This window comes from Myotis lucifugus, unplaced genomic scaffold (assembly GCF_000147115.1).
Source record: "Myotis lucifugus unplaced genomic scaffold, Myoluc2.0 scaffold_401, whole genome shotgun sequence".
Lineage (NCBI taxonomy): Eukaryota > Metazoa > Chordata > Mammalia > Chiroptera > Vespertilionidae > Myotis > Myotis lucifugus.
In genome coordinates this window covers 131,251-154,775 of record NW_005871449.1, presented here as the reverse complement: position 1 = coordinate 154,775, position 23,525 = coordinate 131,251, and the positions used below count along the sequence as shown (strand labels likewise).

Below are 23,525 nucleotides of genomic sequence, written 5' to 3'. Positions count from 1 at the left end.
TTTTCCAAAATACTTCACACTGAGTTGGTTTCAAGTTCATGCTCTTCATGCAGAAAAGGCCTTTGGCCCTGCCCAGTGTCAGAGCTCTCATCTGGGAAGAGCAGATTGTGTGGGATGCACATTAAGCCATGAGTTAGTTGTCCTCTCAGAGCTGGACCAGAGCTCAGAGTTGGTCTTGAGTCCCTCAGTTTTCAGAATAAGGAAACTGAGATCCAGACAGCTGCTCAACTAGCCACTAACTGTGGTGGTGATTCTCCGTGGATATTTGCACCATCAACACTCTTAGCTGTAGAATCAAAGTCTTGCCCCACTGAAAGATTTTAATATTGTTGAGCAGATAAAAGGAGAGGGAGAGAAGAAGGAAGGGAGAAAGAGAGACAGAGAGAGAGAGAGAAAGAGAGAGAGAGAGAGAACCAAAGGAAACTTTCTTGAACTGTAAGTGGATACTACTAAGGTGGCCGCTGTTCCAGCTTTCTACAGAGATGGCATTCCATCACGCCATCAGGCAGTCCTTCTACAAACTCCTCTTCGGTGCTCACGTGTATCAAGAACTTTGTTAGGTGCTGGAGATAAGAATGTTTAAAAGAGAGAAAGGAGCCTGGCTGGCATGGGTCAGTGGTTAAGCATCGACCTATGAACCAGGAGGTCACGTTCAATTCTCGGTCAAGGCACATGCCCAGGTTGTGGGCTCGATCCCCAGTGTGGGGATGTGCAGAAGGCAGCCAATCAATGATTCTCTCTCCTCCTTGGTGTTTCTTTCTCTCTCTCCTTCTCCCTTCCTCTCTGAAATCAATAAAAATATATTTAAAAAATAAAAGTAAAAAGAGAGAAAGGAGACAGTTCTACATTTAAGGAGAAGAAATGCACAAACTCCTCGGGATGACACGCAAAAGAAATAATAGTGCAGTGTGAGAACTGTATTTTTAGAAGAGCTATTTTTAAAAAGTCACTTGGAGAGAGGGTTGATTTCTTGTCCAGGCGGGTCAGAGATGGCTTCAGAGCGGTGGTGGAGCTTTGAGATGAGTCTTGAAGGGTAACCAAGAATTTGCCAGACAGAAGGGAGGAGACTCAGCATAATTCCCTGTCCTCTTCATTAAGCCCCAAGGCAGTGACCACTGACCTTGGTGCGTTTGTGAGCTGTGTTTCCAGCTTTTTCTGTGACTTGTCTCTGATTTAAGTTGAGCATTTTATGAAGCTGCTTTCTCCATGCTTCAGACCATACAGGGCGACCCCAAGGGTTGCATAAAACTCAGCAAGGTTACAAAATACGTTCTGGGGCAAGCCATTGTAACCACTCTCTGTTAACAGCCAAGACTTTGAACTCTGCTGACTCGCTCACAGTGGAGGGACTCTGTGCACATTGCATGCTCCTAGCACAGACACGAGGCCCTTCTGGGCTAGTTGCTGAGTTCAGCGCTTTAGGGCCTGCACAGTCTCTCCCCTCCTCCAAGCCCACCCCACCCGGCTGTCATGATTGACTTCTCAGGCAGGGGTAAGTCGATTTCCATCTCCTTACGACTTTACTAAGTGGCTCTTTTGTGGTGATGTTGTTGGCTTCTGCCTTTTTCAGACCACAACATGACAGAATCCATTTTAACTTTAGCCTTGCTACATAAATCAGGTGACTCACTGTAGTTTCACGGAATGTGTTACAGGGTATTCACATTAAAGATGAAAAAAATCCCATGAGCTCATCACATTTCTCCTGCATCCTTTATCAGATTACTTACCTAATCATTCTTTTATGATCCAAAAAAAGAGAAAGAAAATAGCCTTTCCTCATTACCAGGAACAGAGTGCTTGTGTGTGTGTGTGTGTGTGTGTGTGTGTGTGTGTGTGTGTGTGTAGGTGGGGGGAGAGGGAGGGTGGATTACGTTTTTTGTGTGTTTTTTTTAATGTATTGAATAGACCAATACAGTTGTTTTTAAGTAAGAAAAGGAAAAGAGAAGGAATTTTTAGAGACCAAAAGCAGCCTTAAGGGTTCCCATCAGCACTCAGGCTCAGAAGCCATGGTTGTCCTTCCCATGGTGGAAGGTCCGTGAATTGAGTCCTGAGTGATGTAGTACAGCAGAGGAGCCCTGAGCTTCGTCAGCAAGAAGCTGCCTTTAAGGGCCATTTTTTTTCCAGATGAATTTCCCAGCTGTTGCATCAGACATTCAAACCTGAAGTGGACTTTTTCTCCACACTGGAATCAGACTACCACAGCCCAAATTTTTATCGAATGCATCAAACTTAGTTAACTTCTTGCAGTGGCCTCAGTTTGAGCAAGTAACATCCACCAATTTTCAGCTGGAGTTCCATGGCAGGCACATTGGTGTGCTGCAAGAATTTTTAAAACATGCAATACCTGACTATTTATTCAGGGGCACTGACCTCTTTTCTCTTAGATTGTCAAAATTAAAAATGACAACAGCCAACACAACAATATGAATGAATCAACATGTTGCCTATTTCTTTTTGGTCAGATCAGCAAAACATATAGTATACTTTTTGGTGTGCCGCATAACTTTAGTATTTAGTATATGTGTGCCATGAGATGAAAAAGGTTGAAAAATCACTGCTATAGGTGAATATATCAGTGTTGCTTGTGCGTCTCTTAGAGCTGTAAAGATGAGATCATCCTTAGCTTTAGTTAAATGCTCTTGTCTTTGTGACACAAACCAGAGGTGTGCTTCCGTCAGTGATTTCTAGCAACCATCTCATCGGTGAGACGAAGGTTTGATGTAGATAATGGTACACTTCTCTCTGAGTCACTCTCTTCAAATGGCTTTAATGCAAGAGCACCAACCATCAAGGGCTGAAGGATTCTGTCTTCTCGCAACAGTAGGGTATGAATATCTGCACTATAATGATTCCGTATCCCATTAACAAAAGCCCTGAGAAACCCCGGATGGTTGGTTCAGCCCTGATGCTCCATATGAAAACAAGTACATTGTCATCTGAGAGCTTTTTCACCCAGAGGCCATGTATGTCCTAAGAGCATGTTTCAAATACTTTCAAAGGTCTTTCTCCCAGGATATGATTCATAGTAAAACAGTACCTCAACAATCATCCTAGTAAATGACCCGAGAATTTTAATATTGAAGCAATGGTAACACCAAACAAGCTTATAAAATTTTTTTCTGATAAATTAATTGCTTTGGGCCTAAGTTGATGATCTGATTATTTTGGTTAAGTTCCTTGTAACACAGTAAGCTTACAGAAAATTTCTTTCTCATTTACACATAGATGAAGTATTTTATAGGCTGAGCAAAGGATAGAAAGAAATTCCCATTCAATTTGTTACTTCACTTATTTTTCATCTGAAATAACAAAATAAAGCCTTTTCAATAAAACACCAAAAGTAACTAATGGATGATTATGCTGACCCAAATTAACTTTAACCTTCAAATTACTTATGAAAAATGTATTATATTATAAGTAAGTCAATAATAGTAAGCAACTTAATGTTTATGACTAGTGTTTTCATGTACTTTAACATTTTGCATGTATTAGACTAACTGAAAATTCATTTTATTTCATCTTTAATAGTGTGTTATGTTGTGAATTCAAGATATTTTCTATACTTGACAATAATGAAAAGGCGTTTTTAAAAATTCTATAAGTTAGTCTTCTTATCCTTTGGAACAATAAACTAACAAGGTTTAGTTTTGAATCTAACTCTCTGGACACTTTACGGAATGAACAAGAAAATAATTTTGGAACATGCTTTACATTTTCAGATCTACGGTCTGTATTTCACACACAACCAATCAAAATGTTTTCTAACTCAGAAATTAAGCTCAGTATACTGATTACAGCTGTTCTACTTGTTGATAACACAGAAGCATATGGAGGGAATTTTAAAAGCATGGTCCTTTTTTAACTTAAAATTATTTTCATAAAATGCCAACATTAGTTTGTTTGTGGTGTTTGCATGTCTTAATTTGTTGAATTCATACCAAAACATACATAAGAACTACATCCTTTTTTACAGTTGTCTGTGCTGTGAATGCTCTGGCTCACCATGTGCTTAACAAGGACCTTGAGGACATTGTTGGTGACTTCAGAGGTTTCTACAGACAGCTCACGAGTGATGGGCAACTCAGATGGGTAAGGGGTCTGTTTTGTAAAACGCTTCTATAAAAACGGTACTAAGGTCTAAGATGTCCTTTGATTGTGAAAAATGTGAAACATTTTGTTCAGGTAAATTAGGACTTGAACCATTTAGATATCCGGTGTTTTGAGGTAATTGATTCCTTTCTGTAAGACTTGAATCTGGATCTGATAGCTATCTCTGCTCTTCTGGACTTCATCTCCACTCCCTGAATGGGAAGAAGTAGCCTAGACCCTCTGGAGGATGAAGTGCTGAATGGGCAGCCTTTCTGAGGGAGAGATCATGTGAGGACAGAAACAGAAGAGAAGAGCAAAGTTAAGAAGACAGAGACCAGAGCACCTTTTATGTGTATAGACCTTAATTTGAACCCTAAGTTCAAGGTATGAAAAAAGTGAGGTTCCCAGAGAAAGGATTCTGTCACATTAAGATCAGTCCAGTAACGAGGACCTTGCCCTGGCCTCCTGACACCAGCTCTGTCTTTCCCTAACCCTGCTCAGCCTTCAGTCCATGAATAGAGAAAGGCAAAGAGAAGCCATTTCACACTGCTTCCCATTTCATTTGTAACTTCTGCAAAGTTAAACTTGCTTTGAAAGGCATCCTCTTGAAGAAGTCCCCAGTGGCCAAATCTGGGACAATTCAAGCATCAAAATAAATATGGTAGTAATGGCTTGTAATTCATTGAGTAACATGGGAACCCATGAGTTCATTTGGATAATAAACAAACAACCATTACAATAAAATACAAACTAGTATAAAAGGAATGATAACATTAGACAATCATTGTAACTATAATTGTTTGAGGCAAGAATTTCAATGAGTGTTAAAATGTTGGGGGCAATATTAATCCCCTTACATAGAAAGGGAACATGGTAACCTCACAGTGCAGAAGCCTAATGGACAATAACTTACCCAAGTGTTGAAAGTTGAAAGCCCTAACAGAAAAACAAATGACAACATCACGTATGTAGAATTTGTGCCAAAAATGTTCAAACTGAATCTAATCACGAAGGAACTCCAGATCAACCCAAATTGAGGGACTGTATATGCATCGATTGCCTGTACCCTTTAAAAATGTCAATAGCATTTTTAAAATAAGAAGAAAAATTATTCCAGATAAAAAGAGACTAAAGAGACATGACAACTAAATGCAATATGTGAATAAAATAAAGTACATTATTGGGACAATTGGTGAAATTTGATTTTTAAAAAATATATATTTGTATTGATTTCAGAGAGGAAGAGAGAGGGAGAGAGAAATAGAAACATCAATGATGAGAGAGAATCATTGATCAGCTGCCTTCTGCATGCCCCTCACTGGGGATCGAGCCCACAACCCTGGGCATGTGCCCTGACTAGGAATCGAACCGTGATTTCAGCCGGGTGAAATTGATTATGAGCTGCCTCTTAGGTAATAGATTTCTATTAATGTTCTAGTCCCTGAATTTGATCATTGTACTATGGTTTTGTAAGAGAAACATCCTTGTTTTTAGGAACTACACACTGAAGTAAGTAGGATTAAAGGGGCATGATGTCTGCAACTTATTCCTTTTTAAAGAAATATGTTTGTTTTTTAAAAAAATATATTTTATTGATTTTTTACAGAGAGGAAGGGAGAGAGATAGTTAGAAACATCAATGAGAGAGAAACATTGATCAGCTGCCTCCTGCACACTCCCTACTGGAGATGTGCCCGCAACCAAGGTACATGCCCTTGACCGGAATCGAACCCGGGACCCCTCAGGCCGACGCTCCATCCACTGAGCCAAACCGGCTACGGCTAAAGAAATATGTTTTTATTGATTTTAGAGAGAGAGGAAGAGGGAGAGAGGAAGGAAGAGGCAGCCATCAATTGGCTGCCTCCACATGCTTCCCACTGGGGATTCAGCCCACAACCCAGGCGTGTGCCCTGACCAGGAACCAAACCTGTGATCTCTTAGTGCATGGGATGACGCTCAACTACTGAGCCACACAGGTCTGAGCTTAACTTAGTCTTAAATAGCTCAGTAAAATAAGTTTTATTTATATATTATATTTTACTATATATACTATATATACATATGAGTTTTTTGCACTGTTCATGCAACTTTTCTGTAGATTAGTCACTATTAAAAAACACAACTTAGTATTTTAAGTGCCTTTCAATTCTTGAAATGTAAGCCTGGTCAGAGGACCTAAATATCTAAGACATGCTGGTGTGTTTTGCTTCCTACCCAGATCGGTCCTGAGAAAGGTGTTGTGCATCTGGCTACGGCGGCCATTCTCAATGCTGTGTGGGACCTGTGGGCCAAGCAGGAGGGAAAGGTAAGTCACTCAGGGGCACTTCTGTGGAACAGCACAGTGCGAGCAGAGGAATAAACACTTCCTCTACAACAGCGGTTCTCAACCTGTGGGTCACAACCCCTTTGGTGGTCGAACGACCCTTTCACAGGGGTCGCCTAAGACCATCCTGCATATCAGATATTTACATTACTATTCATAACAGTAGCAACATTACAGTTATGAAGTAACAATGAAAATAATTTTATGGTTGGGTCACAGCATAAGGAACTGTATTTAAAGGGCCAGAAGGTTGAGAACCCCTGCTCTACAAGCAGCCTGAAAGACCAAGACACAGCAGCCCCCAAAGGGAATGGAGGCTTTTGTTTAATTTTGTTCTCCCTTAGAGATGTTGGCAGTAGCTAGGAGGTTGCAGAAGTAGAAAGTTAGATTGTAGAAGTTAGAAAGGGCTGAGAAAGAAGGGGGACAGCAGAGGTGAGGTGTTAGGTGGCAGCATTTGAGACTGGTGGGTAGGTGGGCAGGTGTTTGATAAGGTGAATTCGCATTTATTTGATACATGTTTTACAAATCTTTCTTTTTTTTCCTCAAGCCTCTGTGGAAGTTACTTGTTGACATGGTAAGTACCTTCTTTCACATTATATTTGTTTCTGTAAATGAAATGGATTTCATGGATTATTTGCCTTTAGATAATCAGTAAATATACTTAGGACTGTCTGTGGACCACTATAGTGATGATAAAGCATGAAACCAGTAACAGCTGTGGCCCCTGCAGGCAGGGTGGGAAGCACTGAGTTAGGCCCCCCCGCCCCCCACCTGCAACCGCAGAGCTTTCACATATAATGCAAATTCTCGGAGCCTCCGTTTTCTAACTATGACAAGGGGATGATCATAACTTCTCTGGGAACCGTATAGAATTGTTTCAAAGACCAAATGAGAAAAGTGCTTTACAAACCCTGAAGAGCAAGATATTATTAGGATACTCTTTGGTCACTTGGACTTCAACAGAAAGTGACTGTTGAGACTCTTGTGATTCCAGCAGGACGGGAGCCACCCACTGAATTTGAGGATACACACCTCGCTCTCCTTTCTCCTCCACCTGTGTATAGGAGGGGTGTGCATCTTCAGCATCAGGCAGACCTGGCTTTGAACCCGGGCTCTACCACGTAGTGGCTGGGTGACCCTGGGCGTGTCACTTAACTTCTCTGAGCACGAGCTGCCTCAGGGTGATGCCTCGGATGGTTGCTGAGATTCTGGTAGTCAACAAAGGGAGACCCTGGTTACAATGTGGCATCACAGTTAAGGAGAAAAGAGACAGGAGGCTATCATATCATCTCTGTCATGGTTGTGGGTGGCCTGGGGGCACCACCTGAAGGGATGGATATAGACCTTCAGGCTCAAGGTTAGCCTTTCAGAGGGATGCAGGAAGAGGCCCTCAAAACTGAATGACCCGAGGTGCTTGAAATCCCACCTGTGGATTTCCCATTCTTTTGGATCCCGTCCCCTCTTTCAATGCCAGTACTCTTAAAAGAAGAATCTCAGTGTTGAAAGAGCTGTTATGATTTTTAACGGTTATAGTGGAGCATTATTGGTTACACTAAAACCCGAGTGGGGAAGCTACGGGTTGCTTCCCACGTGACAGTTGATTGGAATGAGGGAGGTCTCAGCCAGAGGCCTAGCTGAATGTCTGCCTCCCTGTGTGGCCAGAGCCCTGAGCCTGGGCAGGAAGGGGTGGGAAGAGCACAGCCAGTGACCATCCAGGCAGTCAGCAGGCGGGGCACTCGCACGGTTAATCCCCTCTGTTCCTGTCAGTACAGTGAACTGCCCCTGTTTGATAGGAGAGGAACCTGCCCAAGGTTCTGCTGCTAATAAACAGTGGGCACTGACCCTGAGGGGCCTGGCTCGGAGACCAGCCTTCTTTCCTCTCCCTCTAAGCTGCTCCAGTATCACGGTCAGCCCTGAAGGGTGGAGCAGTGACATATAGAGTGACTGTGCTCATCTATCCATTTAACTTGTGCCGAGTGCTTGCCTCACACCCCGTCCTCTTTCCAGAAGCCTGGAATGGGGAGCCTAGGTTTCAAGGGAAAGGAGAAACGGGGAAGGAGCGAGGGGCCAGTGGAGCATGAGGGCCTTAAGGACTTCATCAGGAGGCGGCGGTGATCCCCGGAGGGACTCTACACCAAGGGATGACAGAATCAAACAACATAACACAAATCCCAAAGGCCCTTTCTGGGAAAGGATAAGCCCCAAGTATCAGTGTAAGCAGATTCTTAGAAACATAATCCGCTTGTGAATTGATTTGGACCTTCTCCCCCTCCTGTCACGCTGCCAGGATCCCCGGACGCTGCTGTCCTGCATCGATTTCAGGTACATTACCGACGTCCTGACCGAGGAGGAAGCCTATGGTGAGTGATGGAACGGGAAGCTTTTTGCACATGCTGATGTGTAAACAACGTCGTGTGTGCAACATCTGTTGTCTAGGAGAGTGATGGTGCTTTTTACTTTTTCCAGAAATCCTGCAGGAAGGTCAAGTTGGTAAAAAAGAGAGAGGTGGGTTGTGAGAAAATTTCCTTCATTACATTTGTTATCATTGTTTACTTTTGAGTGTCCCTGCCCCTTGGGGGTTCACATTGTCCTCCCAAATGCCTCAGGCCCAGCAGCCAGTTGAGTCTGGATGAAGAAGCCTCCTGAGTGTGACTGAACAGGAAGGCCTTTGGCTAGAGGGACTCCTGACCCCTCATATCACCCCTAAACCCTCACCCACATCCCCATCCTCCACTCGACATCCTCAGAATGTGCATGATCCTGCATGTGGCCAGGGGCTGGACTGAGGGCTGGGCTCAGGATCAGAAGGAGATTGTCTGAGGGGCAACAGCTTAGCTACAGGCAATCTAATTCTGAAGGTCCCTGGGAGGAACAAACTGTGGACAAGCGTCGTGTTTCCACAGAAGAGCAAATGCTAACGCTTGGCTACCCTGCCTACACCACCTCGTGCGCCTGGCTGGGGTACTCGGACGACACGCTGAAGCAGGTGAGTATTTGAACCTGGCTTGGTAGACAGGATTTATACTCCTGGCTTTCCGGAAGGGTTTTAATATTTTCTTGTTAGCCTTTCTAAATCCTTACGACTCCAAGGCCTCATTCTGGAAGTACTTATACTTGAGCAAAAGCAACACCATTCACATTGGGGACATGGGACTCTGACACAGGATGGGGACACAGGCTGGGACTCTGTGGCCAGTGACTCCCACCTCGGGTTCTGAAAGGCGACAGCCTAGGATTTGATTCCCAGGCAGAGGCAGCAGCGTAACTGTGTGCAATGGTACATGCAATCTAGCTGAGCCTCAGTTTCCTCACTGTGAGATGGGGAAACAGTCTTTTATCTCACGGGGGGCGGGGGGGTTTTGAGGATTCAGAAAAATGCTGTAAGTTGTGTAGTGCTCGCAGCACAGTGCCTGGCACATAGCGTGCAATCATCGTATGGCTGACTTACCACTCTTTCCCCTCATACTATACTCACCCACAGCGGAGAGAAAGCGAGGGAGACTAGATTCCGTTTCTTACTCTTACACCCACTAGTTCTGTGGATGCTACAGAATATTAGAGCTTTAAAAAGAGGGATATGAATGCTCCATTTCTCCTGCAGGAGTGTTGTGACAATGAAAGAAATGGTTCCCATAGACACGAGGAAGGAAAGTCACCCTACAAATACAAAGAGTTACGCTGTTGGCTAAGCTGTTTCTGCTCTGAATTTAAACAACACATGGCTGTCCTGGTTCCTGCTGCAGCCACAGCATTTGTGGGACCAGATCAGAAATGACTGAGGTGCTCCTTAGACCAGGAGAGCTTTTCAGTGTCTGGTGATGGCTGTGCTCTTCTCCCCGCAGCTCTGCACCGAGGCACTGAAGGGCGGCTGGACCAGGTAACTTATTTGTGTGGTAATGAACTTGACCTTTCCACTGGGCAGCACGAGAGGCTCGGCAATGGAGAGGAGCCAGGATCAAAGGGCACTGAGGAGGCCAGGGTTCTCCCAGGAGCAGTCTGGCGTGCAGGGACACCTAAGAGATGTTCAGCCTAAGCCAGGCTCTTTTTTCAAAGATGAGACATGAGTCCTAATTGGAATCTTAGGACATCAGAGTTGAAAGAGACCTTGGGGATCGCTGGTTTCAAGCACCAATCGGTGTAAGCAGATTCCGAGAAATCCACGCTTCACTATCAGTAACAAGCGCTGATTCAGCTTTTACTTGAAAACCCTCAGAAGCAGCAAGCGTAACTTTATAAGGCACTTTTGCGTGGTTGGAGGGCTTCGCGTGTTAGGAAGAGCTTCAATGTCGTGAGCTCTTTGTTTCCATGTAACTTCCAGTCACTGGTCCCAAATCTTCAGAGTTCCCCGGAGTCTGGTTCCTGAGATAGCCCTTCTCTGCCCCTGGGCTGTGTCCTCTCCAGAATCACCCTTCCTTCTTCTCTCCTGTCTCCCTCCTGCGTGGTTGTGGAGCCCTGGCGGCCTAGGATCTTCCTCTGGATAACCTGGCTGTCAGTGGCTCTGGATCCTGACACAGTGCAGAATACAGACCATCATCTCTTAATCTAGTCACTGTGAGCATCAGTGCAGCTCAAGGAGGCTCGTTTGCTGGGATAAGTCACCAGGTTTTCCATGGCTCTCAGTCAGTCTGGCCGCCTGGCCGCTTGCTGCTCAAGGTGTGGTCTGTGGGACAAGTGCATCAGCCTCCCCTGGTTGGTCAGGAATGCAGACTCCCAGGCCTCCTCCCAGACCCGCTGGGTCAGAATCTTCCTTTTAACAAGACCCCTGGGTGATGTGTGTGTTTGAGAGGGCTGAATTCTTGTGAACTGCTCAGCTAAATACAGGATGGGGGAGTGAGAACTTAAAGGAGGCAGCATGATGCAGTGGGAAGAGGCTTAGAAATGTGATGAATTCTGAATCAAATCTTACCTTTTTCCTTCATCGCCTGCAAGTACTTGCTGTGTGTTCATGGGCAAGTTGCTCAACTTCTCTGAACCTCATGTTCTCTCTGCCTGTAAATAAGGAATAATATATATTTAAAAATTTTTTTAAATATATTTTATTTATTTTTTACAGAGAGGAAGGGAGAGGGATAGAGAGTTAGAAATATCGATGAGAGAGAAACATCGATCAGCTGCCTCCTGCATACTGGGGATGTGCCCACAACCAAGGTACATGGCCTTGACGGGAATCGAACCTGGGACCCTTCAGTCCTCAGGCCGACGCTCTATCCACTGAGACAAACCGGCTAGGGCAGGAATAATATTAACTCATGGTTCCCCTCAAAGTTGCTGTATCTGAAAAAGACCAGCACAGTCAGGATTCCTAGCAGGTGCTCAGCAAATGCTGCCCCGTTCCCTCTCTGCACGTAACCAGGAGAGCCTGGAGCAGTCGTAGCTGGTGAGCCAGGGAAGGCTGAGGAGAGCTCGCAGAGGCCCCACCCCAGGAAGCTGCATCCAGAAGCTGACGTTCCCACCTGGGATGGAAATGTGTCTAGTGCCGAGCGGAAGGGAGAGAATGGCAGCAGATGCCTGCGTGTGCGTGTTGTTCTGCACGGGGGCTTTGTTGGCACAGAGGGTAGGCGTCGTGGAAAGGAGAGGTTCTGGAGCAGCAGCCTGGATATTGAGTGTGCAGGGCAGAGAGCCTGGAGAGCCCGGGAGAGGATGCCGGCCTCACCGTGGTGGTGGCACCTCTCCCGCATGGCAGTGTCACACTCAGGTCGACCGTGCCTCCCCTGGCAAAGCGAGACAACAGCCTCGGCAGAGTCATGGGGAACAGTGTGGGGGCCCAGGTCTCAAGAGTAGTTGAGTGTCCAAACAGATGAAGGAAGCTCCTAACGTGGCCAGCTGTGATGTCAAGGAGACCTCTGCTGCTGCAAGTGATTATGTGACCAAATCACATCAACCCCCACATCTCAGGCCCCTGCACCGCGGGGTCCACCTCTCACTGAGTTGATGGAGGAGGAAGCCCTCCTATAAAGGACCATGTAGAGAAGGGTGTTTGATCACGAGTACTCTTCATTCGGGAGCTAACAGGATGGCTTACTCAGCACTCCTTCCCAGGCCCCTCCTCTCCTCTTCAAGTCTGTGGCTTTTGCGTTCTTAATTCTTTTTCATGGCGCAGCAAACACCCAGTTAGTGTTAGTAAAGATCTAACTGCTCTCTCAAGTTCCTTCCCACTTTAGGTCAGCAGGTAATTGACGGTCATTGACCTGATGGTGAGTAAAGAGATACCGTTCTTTACTTGGAAAAACAGGTGTGTTTTTTTTTTTTTCCAAGTGATTTGTCTGAAGATTGATGAGGAAAGGGCAAGAAGTTACTAGAGAATGTGATCTTTCCTAAGCCAGGGGACATGAACTATCAAACCGAATTGATCTTACAGGTTTAAGGTGAAAGTTGGTGCGGATCTCCAGGATGACATCCGCAGATGCCGACTCATCAGAAACATGATTGGACCTGAGAAGACTTTGGTAAATATCCTCTCCTCCCACTGAGAAACAAGCCGTCTTATGGGAAGCCTTTGTCCAGGGCCAAACTACAATTCATTTCAAGCAAAGATTAAAAAACATTGGGAACTTTAAAGCTGAATGCCAGAGGAAGTACAGCTTTGTGGCCTTGTTATAGTAGGTGAACTCTTTAAAAGAAAACCCCACACAATGGAGGGGGCTGATAGTTTAAAATTTTCTTATTCTGCAAACTAGTTCAGATCAAGATTAGGGTTTCTTGCTAATATGAATGCAGCTGAGATACAGGTCTCCCATTGGCGCCCCAGTGTGTCAAACATTTGATCTCCCTTCTTAACAAGTCCAACCAACTCCTAGCTCATTAGATAAGTGTGTCTCAGGGAGCTATTGTTGAAGAAATGCTGAAACTTTTACTGAGATAAATGAAAGGACCAGTATTCCTAACTGTGTAGTTTTAAAAACATTTCTTATTATGTGTTAAATATTTTTATAAAAGGAAGTCATAAAAGGCGGGGTGCTTGTCACTGTCATCAGGGTGAGCCTCTGGTGGTTACTGAACATTTTTTGCTTCCACGTGTCACTCACACCTGCTGCCGGCGCTGGCCCTGCTCGCACCCGCTGCTGCACTGGTGCCGATCACTTGGTGCTGTCAGCGGTGGAGAAGCACTCAGGGGAGGGTGCTGGCCCCAATTGCTTTGCACCATCAGCATGTGGGAGCGGCGGCGGGAGCGGGGCTGCTGGCAGACAGGGGATTGGGGCCACGATGGGAGGTGCCTGGTGGGGGTGTGAAGGATGGGCCGAGACCTGCCCGTGTCCACCACAGCCTCACAACCCACAGTTCCTTTCAAGGTGCATGAATTTGTGCACTGGGCCTTTAGTACTTTTATAAAAAGAAGTCACAATAAGATGTTTTTATGAAGTTTTAGAGACTTATTTCCTAAGTTAAAATAGAAGTTTGGAGTCCTTGACCTAGGATCAGATGTCCCATTATTTATACATGAGTTAATGCTACTTTTGTCTTATGAGGTCATCCTCATCAAAATTATTTATAATAACTAGAGGCCCAGTGCATGAAATTCGTGCACTCAGGGGGGGTCCCTCAGCCCGGCCTATGCCCTCTCGCAGTCTGGGAGCCCTCGGGGGAAGTCTGACTGCCGGCTTAGGCCCTGAGCAGGCCTAAGCCGGCAGTCAGACATCTTTAGCGCTGCCGCCACTGCCACTGTGCTCCCCAGCCGTGAGCCCAGCTTCTGGCTGAGCAGCTCTCCCCCTGTGGGAGCGCACTGACCACCAGGGGGCAGCTCCTGCATTGAGCGTCTGCCCTGTGATGGTCAGTGTGCATCATAGCCACCAGTCGTTTCATCGATCAGTCGATTTGCATATTAGCCTTTTATTACATAGGATTGATTCTGTGCGTACTGTCTTCTGGGTCTCATAATGTTTCATGAGGGCACTCTTACCACATGGCACAACGGTTTTCAACCTGTGTGCTGCAAGAATTGTTAAAACTTTCAATACCTGACTATTTAGTCAGGGGCACTGACCTCTCTTCCCTTGGACTGTCAAGTAAAAATATGACAACAGCCAGCCAAACAGTAGCTGTTGGGTGTAAGTGCCCTGTTTTGAACCATAAATATGTAGGTCATATAATAGAGTTGCCCCACGTCACATAAGGTAGCATCTGATTGGTTAATTCTTGGTGCCAGAAATCCTTATATACAAAGTATAGGCACCTGATTTTTGTTGTCTTTTTTTTTGTAGAGAGAGAGGGGGAGAAACATGGATGTGAGAGCGAAATATTGATCGGCTGCTTCCTGCACACCCCCTACCAGGGATCGAGCCCATAACCTGGGCATGTGCCGTGACTGGAAATTGAATTGGCAACCTTTCGGTGCACGGGACCACACCTGCCAGGACATAAGCATCTGATTTTTTAAAAAGTCACTTTAGAGCAAAAAGGGTAGATAATTACTGTTTTGTGTGTGTGTGTGTGTGTGTGTGTGTGTGTGTGTGTGTTTGTAAATCAAAATTATACCTTTTTTTTTGTCAGATCAACAAAAACTGTATTTTTATGTGCCACAGTACTTTAGTAATTAGTTTATGTGTGCCAAGAGGTGAAAAGGTTGAAAATCGCTGTACTAGAGATAGCCGTTTCTGTGCTCTTCTCAAAGCGTGATAATGTCGGGGATGGAGGAGCCCTTTGTTAGTTTCTGCATACCCAGCACCTGGCTTCCAAGCAGGATCTCTGCACACAGAGAGCTAAGGCCTTGGAGTAAGAGGCCTAGACTTGAGCTCACCATTTACTTGACTTACTCATGGGAAAATTACTTCTCTGCATATCAGTTTTCTTATCTGTAAAATGGGTTAATATGACCTGCCTCATAGAGTTGTTATAAACATTAAATTAGGCAAAATGCATAAAATGCCTCGTGGCATAGGTGCTAAATTAATGGTGGAGTTTGGATTATTTATTATCGTGCCAGCCACCTATAAATGCCCATTGAACAAACTTAGTATTGGCTGCGTATGATTCAGAATGTGATAAAGCGGTTCCTACAAACAATGAACACTGCAACACAAATGTTTTCGGGTGGCATCTAAATGCAGATTGGGTCAGAGCTCCAGGGCCTGTGAGCACCTGTCATGGGCCCTTCTGGACATCTCCTTCGAAGATACAGTAAGTCCTCAATGTTGTTGATAGGGTCTGTGACTCCGAGTGAAACGATGTATCACAGAGTCAATTTTACCATAGTCTAATTGATATAAACAAGAGTTAAATTCCTACAGCGTCTCAACATTATAATGTCGTGATGTTATTTGAGGACTTGCAGTATCTGGAGCCAAACCCTGGTCTCTGTGGCTGCTCTTTGGCTTCCTTTATTACGGCTGCTTGCTGATCCTCCAAAAGAAGAAATGTCAGGCTCCCTGGCTCTGCTGGCAGGTGGCACCGAGTGACATTTGCTGCCCAGGAGCCACAGCCCTGCAAGGTCAGCACTGGCAGACCTCACCACGAAGGGTCTCTCCTTACAGATGATGGATGCCAACCAGCGCTGGGATGTGCCCGAGGCAGTGGAGTGGATGGCAAAGCTGGCCGAGTTCAAGCCTCTGTGGATTGAGGAGCCCACCTCTCCTGATGACATTCTGGGCCACGCCACCATCTCCAAGGTAGAAAAACTGCAGCTGCTGGTGTCTTGTCACTGCCATGGATTTTTGTTTGGTTTTCCAGGGTGGCTGCAACAGATCCTACAATTCCTTTGCCTTTTCCTTTTCCTGATGAAGTAGCTGAAATAATTGTAACTTGTTACCGGTACTGGCTTGCAGACCTGTCATGCTTTTGTTCACTTCAGTTTATCTACTGCCCTTTATTTCTGTTTATTGTAGAGAAAGAAAATGGCTAAAAGCTGAAAGGCTACCAGCCATCCTGTTAATGTAAATAGATATGGTTGTCATGCTTTGTAAATATAGAAATCTGACTGATAGTAAAATATGTTGTTCATCCAGAACAAAACAAAAAAATGTAGATCCCTCCGGATGACTCAAAAGAAAAGGCTTGCTTAGCTATGTCAAGGTCAGGCCTTCCCAAGAGAAGGCTGCCTGTCTGTCCTTCGAACCAGGACCCCTCTTCCTCAAATCCACCCTAACTGGGGGCTGGCCTCTCTCCCTGATTTGACAGAACAGGTGAGAAACATCCCATCTCTCAGGGAGGGTTTCCCATTAGCCCAGCTTACAGCACTGATATAGAAACCAGCCAGCTGGTGAAGTTAGAAGGAAAACTGTAACTTCTGGGAGCTCTAGCTTTTGGATTCCTCTGACCAGAGCAAGCTCCATGAGCAGCCATATTCAACGATAGGCCGCGGGGTGAGTGAGGAACCAGACACTACAAAAACCTGTGTTTGAGGAACGCCTGCCACTTTCCCACTTCACAGCCTGGCTGGAGAGAAAAACTAAGATCCATGAAACACCCGCTGCTGTGGGAACCTGGCAACACGCCAGGTTCGCAGGTTGCCAGGTGGGACGTGGGGCGGGGCCCTGCGTGCTGAGGGCATAGAAAGAAGGTCACAGAGGGAGCCGTGTGTGGGCTGAACGACAGAGCTGATTCTGTAAGGAAAGCTGCGCTGCAGGTGAGGGACACCGAGCAGGGGCCGTGGAGTGACCGTAGCCTTTAATTTAAACAGCGGAAATCTTCCCAGGAATTGCCTCAGAATCAGAGTCTGGTGAGGGCTCATGGGTAAACAGGACTTTCTGCCTTGGTGTCCCAGTGGCTGCCGACTTGTCCAGTCAGGGACCAGAACCACTGCCACCTGGAAAGCCTCCTCGAAGCTCTTCTGGGCCTCAACCCTCCCAGGTTTTGTTTATGTCTGGAGGCCATCTTCTCAGGAGGCATCTGAAGAAGGGGCGGGGGAGCCAAGGCGGGGTGGGGGGGGAGCTGAGAGAGCCAGCACAGTGGGGCCGTGGAGGGACCCAATGGAATGGGGGTGCTGAGTCGGGGTTGTGGGGAAGGCAGGCGCGTAGGGCCAAGTTATGGGGTCCACCTGCTCAGAAGATGCAGCTGAACACAGTGAGGCACTGTAGGTTCTTGAATGAGAGAATGGTGGTAAAGATGATTTGCCTGGTAGCAACATGTAGGTTGGTGGGTGACCCGGGTACAGGAGGGGTGAGGAGTGGGCAGAAAAAAAGTGGAGGCTGGGAGGCTTTTGCGTGAATGGGGGTAGAGGGCAGCTTGAATAGGGCAGATTCAGGAAATATTTAAGGGAGGAAATAAAATTTGGTACCGCTTCAGAGTCAGAAATATATATGCTTTAAAGATGGTAGAATGACTAAGTCACGTGGCTTTCCTCCTCTACCACTGCTCCTCCCTACCCATAACCAGAAAGTGTTAGCCATTAGCCTCATTGATTCTGTTCCCTAAACAATGGGAAGGCCAAGCCAGGGAGAAAATGAAGATGCCTGAGGGGCGGGAGTGTGGCTCTGCAGTCCCATTGGGACAGGGAGCAGGGAGTGGCGGGCCTAGAGCCCAGGTGGTGGGGAGTGAAGTAGCTTCAGCGGGGACAGAAAGAGCAGCATCGCCAGAGGATTCCAGCACCTCACCAGCTGACCCAACCTGTAAAGTGGCATCTGTGGGCACCCACTGATCTGGAGGCGACAGGGCTCTCGAGTAACCACCGAATGGGCTCATCAGGGAGACAAGATGGGAATAAAGGAGTGGTGGCCTCTACGAAGGAGTCAGAGGCTGAGCGCCTCAAGTCTCTGAGGAGCCACTGTTGTGTGGCTGTCTCCTCCCAGTTCCTCACCTGAGCCATGGCCAGGAAGGGAGCTAATGGCAGCAGGTGGACGAGCGCTGTCCTTTCTCTGCAGACACACACAGCCCCTCCCCTGTCACACATTGCCCCTGAGTGCCTCATCCCACTCCGCAGCAATCAGCTCTGAATAGTCAAACATTAGTTAAATAGCTCTAAACTTTTAAAACACTAAATTCTCAGTTCGATAAATTAGAATAACAGTAGGCTGCCTTATATTTTATAGGCATTGATTCCATTAGGCATTGGCGTTGCCACGGGAGAACAGGTATGTGACGTCTCCTTGGGGTCGGTCCACCTAGGGAGGACATCGTCTGATGTTCGGGCACATCCCTAGTATTGAATTGGAAAATTTTCATAATCTTAGAAATTGGGTCATCTTACAGCACTTCATTAGGGTCAAGAGTCAGCTATAGTCAAAAGTTTCTGGATTGTTCTATAATTCATATGACTGAGGTCATTTATTCTTTTCAAAGTGTCTAATGGAAATGTATAAAGCAGCAATTTAAACTTGCTACTTGCCAAGGCATAAAATACACTGTGTGGGTCTAAGAAAGCAGCTTCCAATTTGAGTAAACATGACCGCGTTCACGCGCTGTGCTTACAAACGAAGCACACACGCCTGCCAAAACCTGCGGCAGTCAGCCCACGAGCAGCGCCGGGAGAGGGAACAGACTCCGCTTTCCCCGCAAAAGGAGCAGTGCTGCTTTGCCACAGTTCTGTTTTGTCCTCCGTGCCATCTGCTCATCCCCGTCACCGTGTAGCATCTGATGCTTCACTTTGCTGTGACAGTTATTCCTTAAGAGGTGGCGAGCTGTGTGATTTTCCATGACTCACACAGTTCCACCTGCAGATTTGTAAAGAAGTGATCAGAAGGCCCCCACCTGGACTATCAGGGCTTGACTCATGCCAAGTGAGAACAGAATAAATACAGTCCAGGCTTCCGGAAGGTCTTGGAATTGGCGTGTTGCCAGGTTCGCAGACCCCGAAGGCCAAGGCTGATGCTTCTGCTGATCTTACTGACATTCTATTTCCAGTGCCACAACAGAGTGATGTTTAAGCAGCTCCTACAGGCAAAAGCCCTGCAGTTTCTCCAGATTGACAGCTGCAGGCTGGGAAGTGTCAATGAGAACCTCTCAGTGTTGCTGATGGCCAAGAAATTTGAAAGTAAGGGTGTGGCAGCCTGCAGACCGAACCTCCCTTTCCCTGCCCACAGACACCTGTGGTTCCCTCTGTAGTTTGCCATTTAATTTTTTTCTCTCTTAGGCTTAATCAGGGGATCTTTGATGATTTTCATCCTGGAATTTCATCCCTAAACATTAATGGATGATTTAACTCCTCGCTGGCAATAACAACCGCAGGTTCTCACCCCTTCCCTCTCTCTGCCCTACGCCTGGCATTCAGTAGAAATCTGCCTTCATTTTAGTTCCTGTTTGCCCCCATGCTGGTGGAGTTGGCCTCTGTGAACTGGTTCAGCATCTGATTCTATTTGACTTCATATCAGTCTCTGCAAGCCTCACAAACAGGTGAGTGACGTGGCGTTAACTTCCACAGTGTCCCTCAGCCCAGATCTTTTATTCCTGCTCTGGTGACCAGAGGCTCTAAGAACCCTGTCCTTGGGGACATCCTGCGACTCAAAGGCCAGGCTGGTTTTGCTCCCACTTCACATGGGACAGCAACAAGGAGACCCTATAGGAAGTAGTCATTTTTCACTTAGTGGAGTGGGTTCTTGGTAGCTGAGTCACCTTGTTTTGTAAGTACATGGAGGTAGGGGAGAAGGTGATTTTTTCAACCCGATGGAAACCAGAACTCCTTCAACCAGCACCTGTTTCTGACTTTCTAAAGCCCCACTTCCATCATCGGTGTATTCTCTGCCCTGCCCAACTCCTGTTCCTAACACTGGACTCCTCCCTGACCTGGTCACTCCATTACCATGTAGTTCCCTCTGATTTCTCAACGTGTCCCACGTGAGCTTTAAACTAAGACAGTCGCCTGCACACATGCAGATTCATTGTGCTTTCTTTCCTCCTGAAATTAAATGTATCGCAGAAAGCTCCCTAGAAACATATAGTGAAAGCATAAAAACATGCCTGGGAAAGGTAAGTTATAAAGTACTGATTCCTTTCTTAAGCTGGGTATTGAGTAGGCACATGCTGCCTTTTAATATGTCTAAAGTATTTGTTTTTTTCAGAGACTTGTATTTCTTTTGTTAAGGAACATTTAGGAAGTATTAATATTGTACGTTTTTACATTACCTTCTTCTAATTAATAACTGTCCAGAAAGCACTCCATATACAGTACTGGAAATACACTGGAACTGCTGGACAGCGTTCTGTGTATTGACTTTTAATCAGGATTCTTAGGGAAAAAGAAGTTTATAGAGTTTCCTAATATCTCTTCTCTCTCTAAAGTATTTTAAACCATAAAAAATAAACATTCTTAGGATATTGCTTTTGCCCCTCTCATTTCAGTTCCTGAAGGCAGGACCAAGGGGGGGTTCCAACCAACCTTGCAGGTCTTGAGGGATGAGAAAGAGGGTCAGCCCTGAGCCGCTGAGCAGAGTGACGGAAAGTGCCTCCTGCCGCTCCCCTGAAAGCAGGCCTCACTGCTCAGGGATGGCAGTGTGCTGGCAGAAAGCCACCAGACAGACACTGTGCTGTCACACCTCAACGCCTCTGCGTTGTGATTTCTCTGTGTGGAACATTGTTCTCTGTTCAGTCTTCAAGGCCCAACTGTCTCTCCCATGGGGCTGGTTCATCTGTTCTTTATAGGTGAGAGGGAGTAAACAGTATATAGTCAATGGCTTAGTATTTGTGTCCACTGAAAGCATGAGGCCCTCTCTTGCCAATTCCTTTGTGTATCCCCTGCACAGGGCACATGCCTGTCCCTCACAGCAGCTGTTCATTAGCTGGTGACTAAAGTTAGGCAGCAGTTAGGCCATTTGCTCCATATAACAAAACTAGAAAGTGGCCGATACCAAATTTGAACAGATTGGTCTGATCCTAAAACCTGTGCTCTTCTAAATCATGTGTATAGCTGGAAGGGACCCCATTTGGTGATTTTAATCTATTCATCTAACTTTTGGCTAAAGGCACCCAAATAATTCCAGATCCTTATGGAGTCTAAATTGAATCCTTTTGGGGTCACAAAACCTTTAGTTAAGAGACTTTGGTTCATTTCATCCAAGCCTCCACATTGCTTTATTTTATAAATAAGAACCCGAGGCACAGAGGTTGAGGGAAACGTGGTTATCAGCCAAGCCTTGACCACGTCCACCCTTTCTTCACTGTGGTATCACCCGTTCTGCTTTAACAGTTGCCACCAAGTGAATGATCTAACTTAAGGCATTAATACTCCACCTGATTCTTTCCTCCTAGGATGTGCGAATATGTCGACCACCTGCATGAACATTTCAAGTATCCTGTGACAATCAAGAATGCTTCCTACATGCTTCCCAAGGTGAGCTTGGGCAGGAAGGCCTCCCAAGCCAGCCTGCTGCATTGGTTCTCCAGAGCTAGACCAGTGGTCGGCAAACTCATTAGTCAACAGAGCCAAATATCAACAGTACAACAATCGAAATTTCTTTTGAGAGCCAAATTTTTTAAACTTAAACTATATAGGTAGGTACATTGTTATTAACTTAATTAGGGTACTCCTAAACTGGCCTTTGCTAAAAACGTCCTCAATCTGAGGGGTCAACCTCAGTGAACGTACCCCCACTTCTTCTAACGCCACTTCTTCAAAATAGACTCGCCCAGGCCGAAAACCAACTTCTGCGCATGGGCCACGAAGTTTCAATCGCACTGTACGTGCATGCCCACATGTGGTATTTTGTGGAAGAGCCACACTCAAGGGGCCAAAGAGCCGCATGTGGCTCGAGAGCCACGGTTTGCCGACCACTGAGCTAGACCCTAGTGCACAAAGTTTTGACTCCTTAAGAGTTTAGTTTCATATCTAGAAACAAATGGCTTTTTAGTTAGTCAACACCAAATTCCCAAGGCCTGCAGGTCAGGGTTTGGGGGTAAAACTGCCCAACAAGGCCCCTCTGATGCCACCTTTTCCTCGCCAGCTGAGACCTTAAAATGTGCATTCCTTGTGCAAACAAAACAAATAAACTGGCACCAACTAGCAGGCTAGTCAGCTGACAAGGTATGAGTGCAGTTGTGTTATCTGGGCCATTTACCCTCAACAGGGTCGAGGTCAGGCCTCATTTTCAGAAGCTGAGCGATCAGAGGAAACTTGATTTGTGCACTAATCCTAGAAGTGGCCCTCTCCTCCATTTCAAACAACCAGAACATTTATTTTAACACTTGGAGTGGGGGAAACGAGTTAAGTCGGCTCGAACAAAACAAATAAACTGGCACCAACTAGCAGGCTAGTCAGCTGACAAGGTATGAGTGCAGTTGTATTATCTGGGCCATTTACCCTCAACAGGGTCGAGGTCAGGCCTCATTTTCAGAAGCTGAGCGATCAGAGGAAACCAAAAGACAGAGCCATCTTATATTTTGGCGGGAAATTCACCCCACACCGGAGTGTTAAAAGTACTAATTCAGTGGCCTTTAGCTTAGATTTAAAAGCATATTTAGGAGCAGCAGAAATACATAAAACAAATGTGTTTTTTGTTTGTTTTGTCTCTTACAGGAAGCTGGCTATTCCACAGAAATGAAGGAGGAATCTATAAAGAAACACCAATACCCAGATGGTGAAGTCTGGAAGAAACTCCTCACGGCTCAAGGGAATTAAGGGTTCGGCCCTCACACCCACTTCTTTTTTAAGTGAAAAGGCTTAAAATTTCTTGGGTCTGGTTTTATGAAAATAGGGAAAGAAAATCATCTACCAATGAAAACAAATTCAGCTGAAAGTCATATTAACCTCAAGAATCAGCACAGTAATTATTATTACTTAATTCTTTTAGCAAATAAACATACTCTCCTACTTAGGCCTTAAACAAATTTAAATGTAACTAGCTCAAAGTATAAGATGTTCTTATAAGATTTCTATCAAGTGCTGGTACCCAGATATTAAACTGTACTTTGAAAATAAGCAGCATGTTGCATAACTTGTTGGAACAATTCCTTATTCTATTTAACATTTCATAAATTAGCAGAATAAAAATAGTTCTGCCGCACCGTGGGGTATCTGGTATGCAACAAAGATAAAGATTCCACTCATTAGCCCAAAGTGGTTTAGCATCTCTTTTCCAGCTCCTTCTAAGCACATTACAGAATTTACACTGTACTGAACTATGGGTGAAAGGCTATTTCATAGTCTTTTTTTAAATAACCCTTTAAAAAAAACACCTTTATCCTAAATAATTAAAAAAAAAATGTTACTGATTTTTTTAGCAAGAGGGAGAGGAAGAAACCTTGAGAGAGAA

At 45.6% G+C, this 23,525-nt stretch overlaps 1 protein-coding gene across 2 annotated transcripts in view; it reads left to right on the top strand.

Annotated features, from left to right (window-relative positions):
• Positions 1-23,169, top strand: part of ENOSF1 (enolase superfamily member 1) — a 25,759-nt gene extending 2,590 nt beyond the window's left edge. Inside the window, exons 3-16 of one of the 2 annotated variants that reach the window (XM_006102148.3) lie at positions 3,977-4,092; positions 6,310-6,396; positions 6,962-6,988; positions 8,702-8,774; positions 8,881-8,919; positions 9,318-9,400; positions 10,257-10,291; positions 12,773-12,860; positions 15,882-16,016; positions 18,375-18,416; positions 19,186-19,315; positions 19,575-19,674; positions 21,526-21,607; positions 22,790-23,169. In XM_006102148.3, the coding sequence (XP_006102210.1) occupies positions 3,977-4,092; positions 6,310-6,396; positions 6,962-6,988; positions 8,702-8,774; positions 8,881-8,919; positions 9,318-9,400; positions 10,257-10,291; positions 12,773-12,860; positions 15,882-16,016; positions 18,375-18,416; positions 19,186-19,315; positions 19,575-19,674; positions 21,526-21,607; positions 22,790-22,891 (1,139 nt within the window). In that variant the 3' untranslated portion in view covers positions 22,892-23,169. The remainder of the gene's footprint in view (positions 1-3,976; positions 4,093-6,309; positions 6,397-6,961; positions 6,989-8,701; positions 8,775-8,880; positions 8,920-9,317; positions 9,401-10,256; positions 10,292-12,772; positions 12,861-15,881; positions 16,017-18,374; positions 18,417-19,185; positions 19,316-19,574; positions 19,675-21,525; positions 21,608-22,789) is intronic. The other variant, XM_014467512.2, reaches the window with a different exon arrangement.
• Positions 23,170-23,525: the final 356 nt, after the last annotated feature.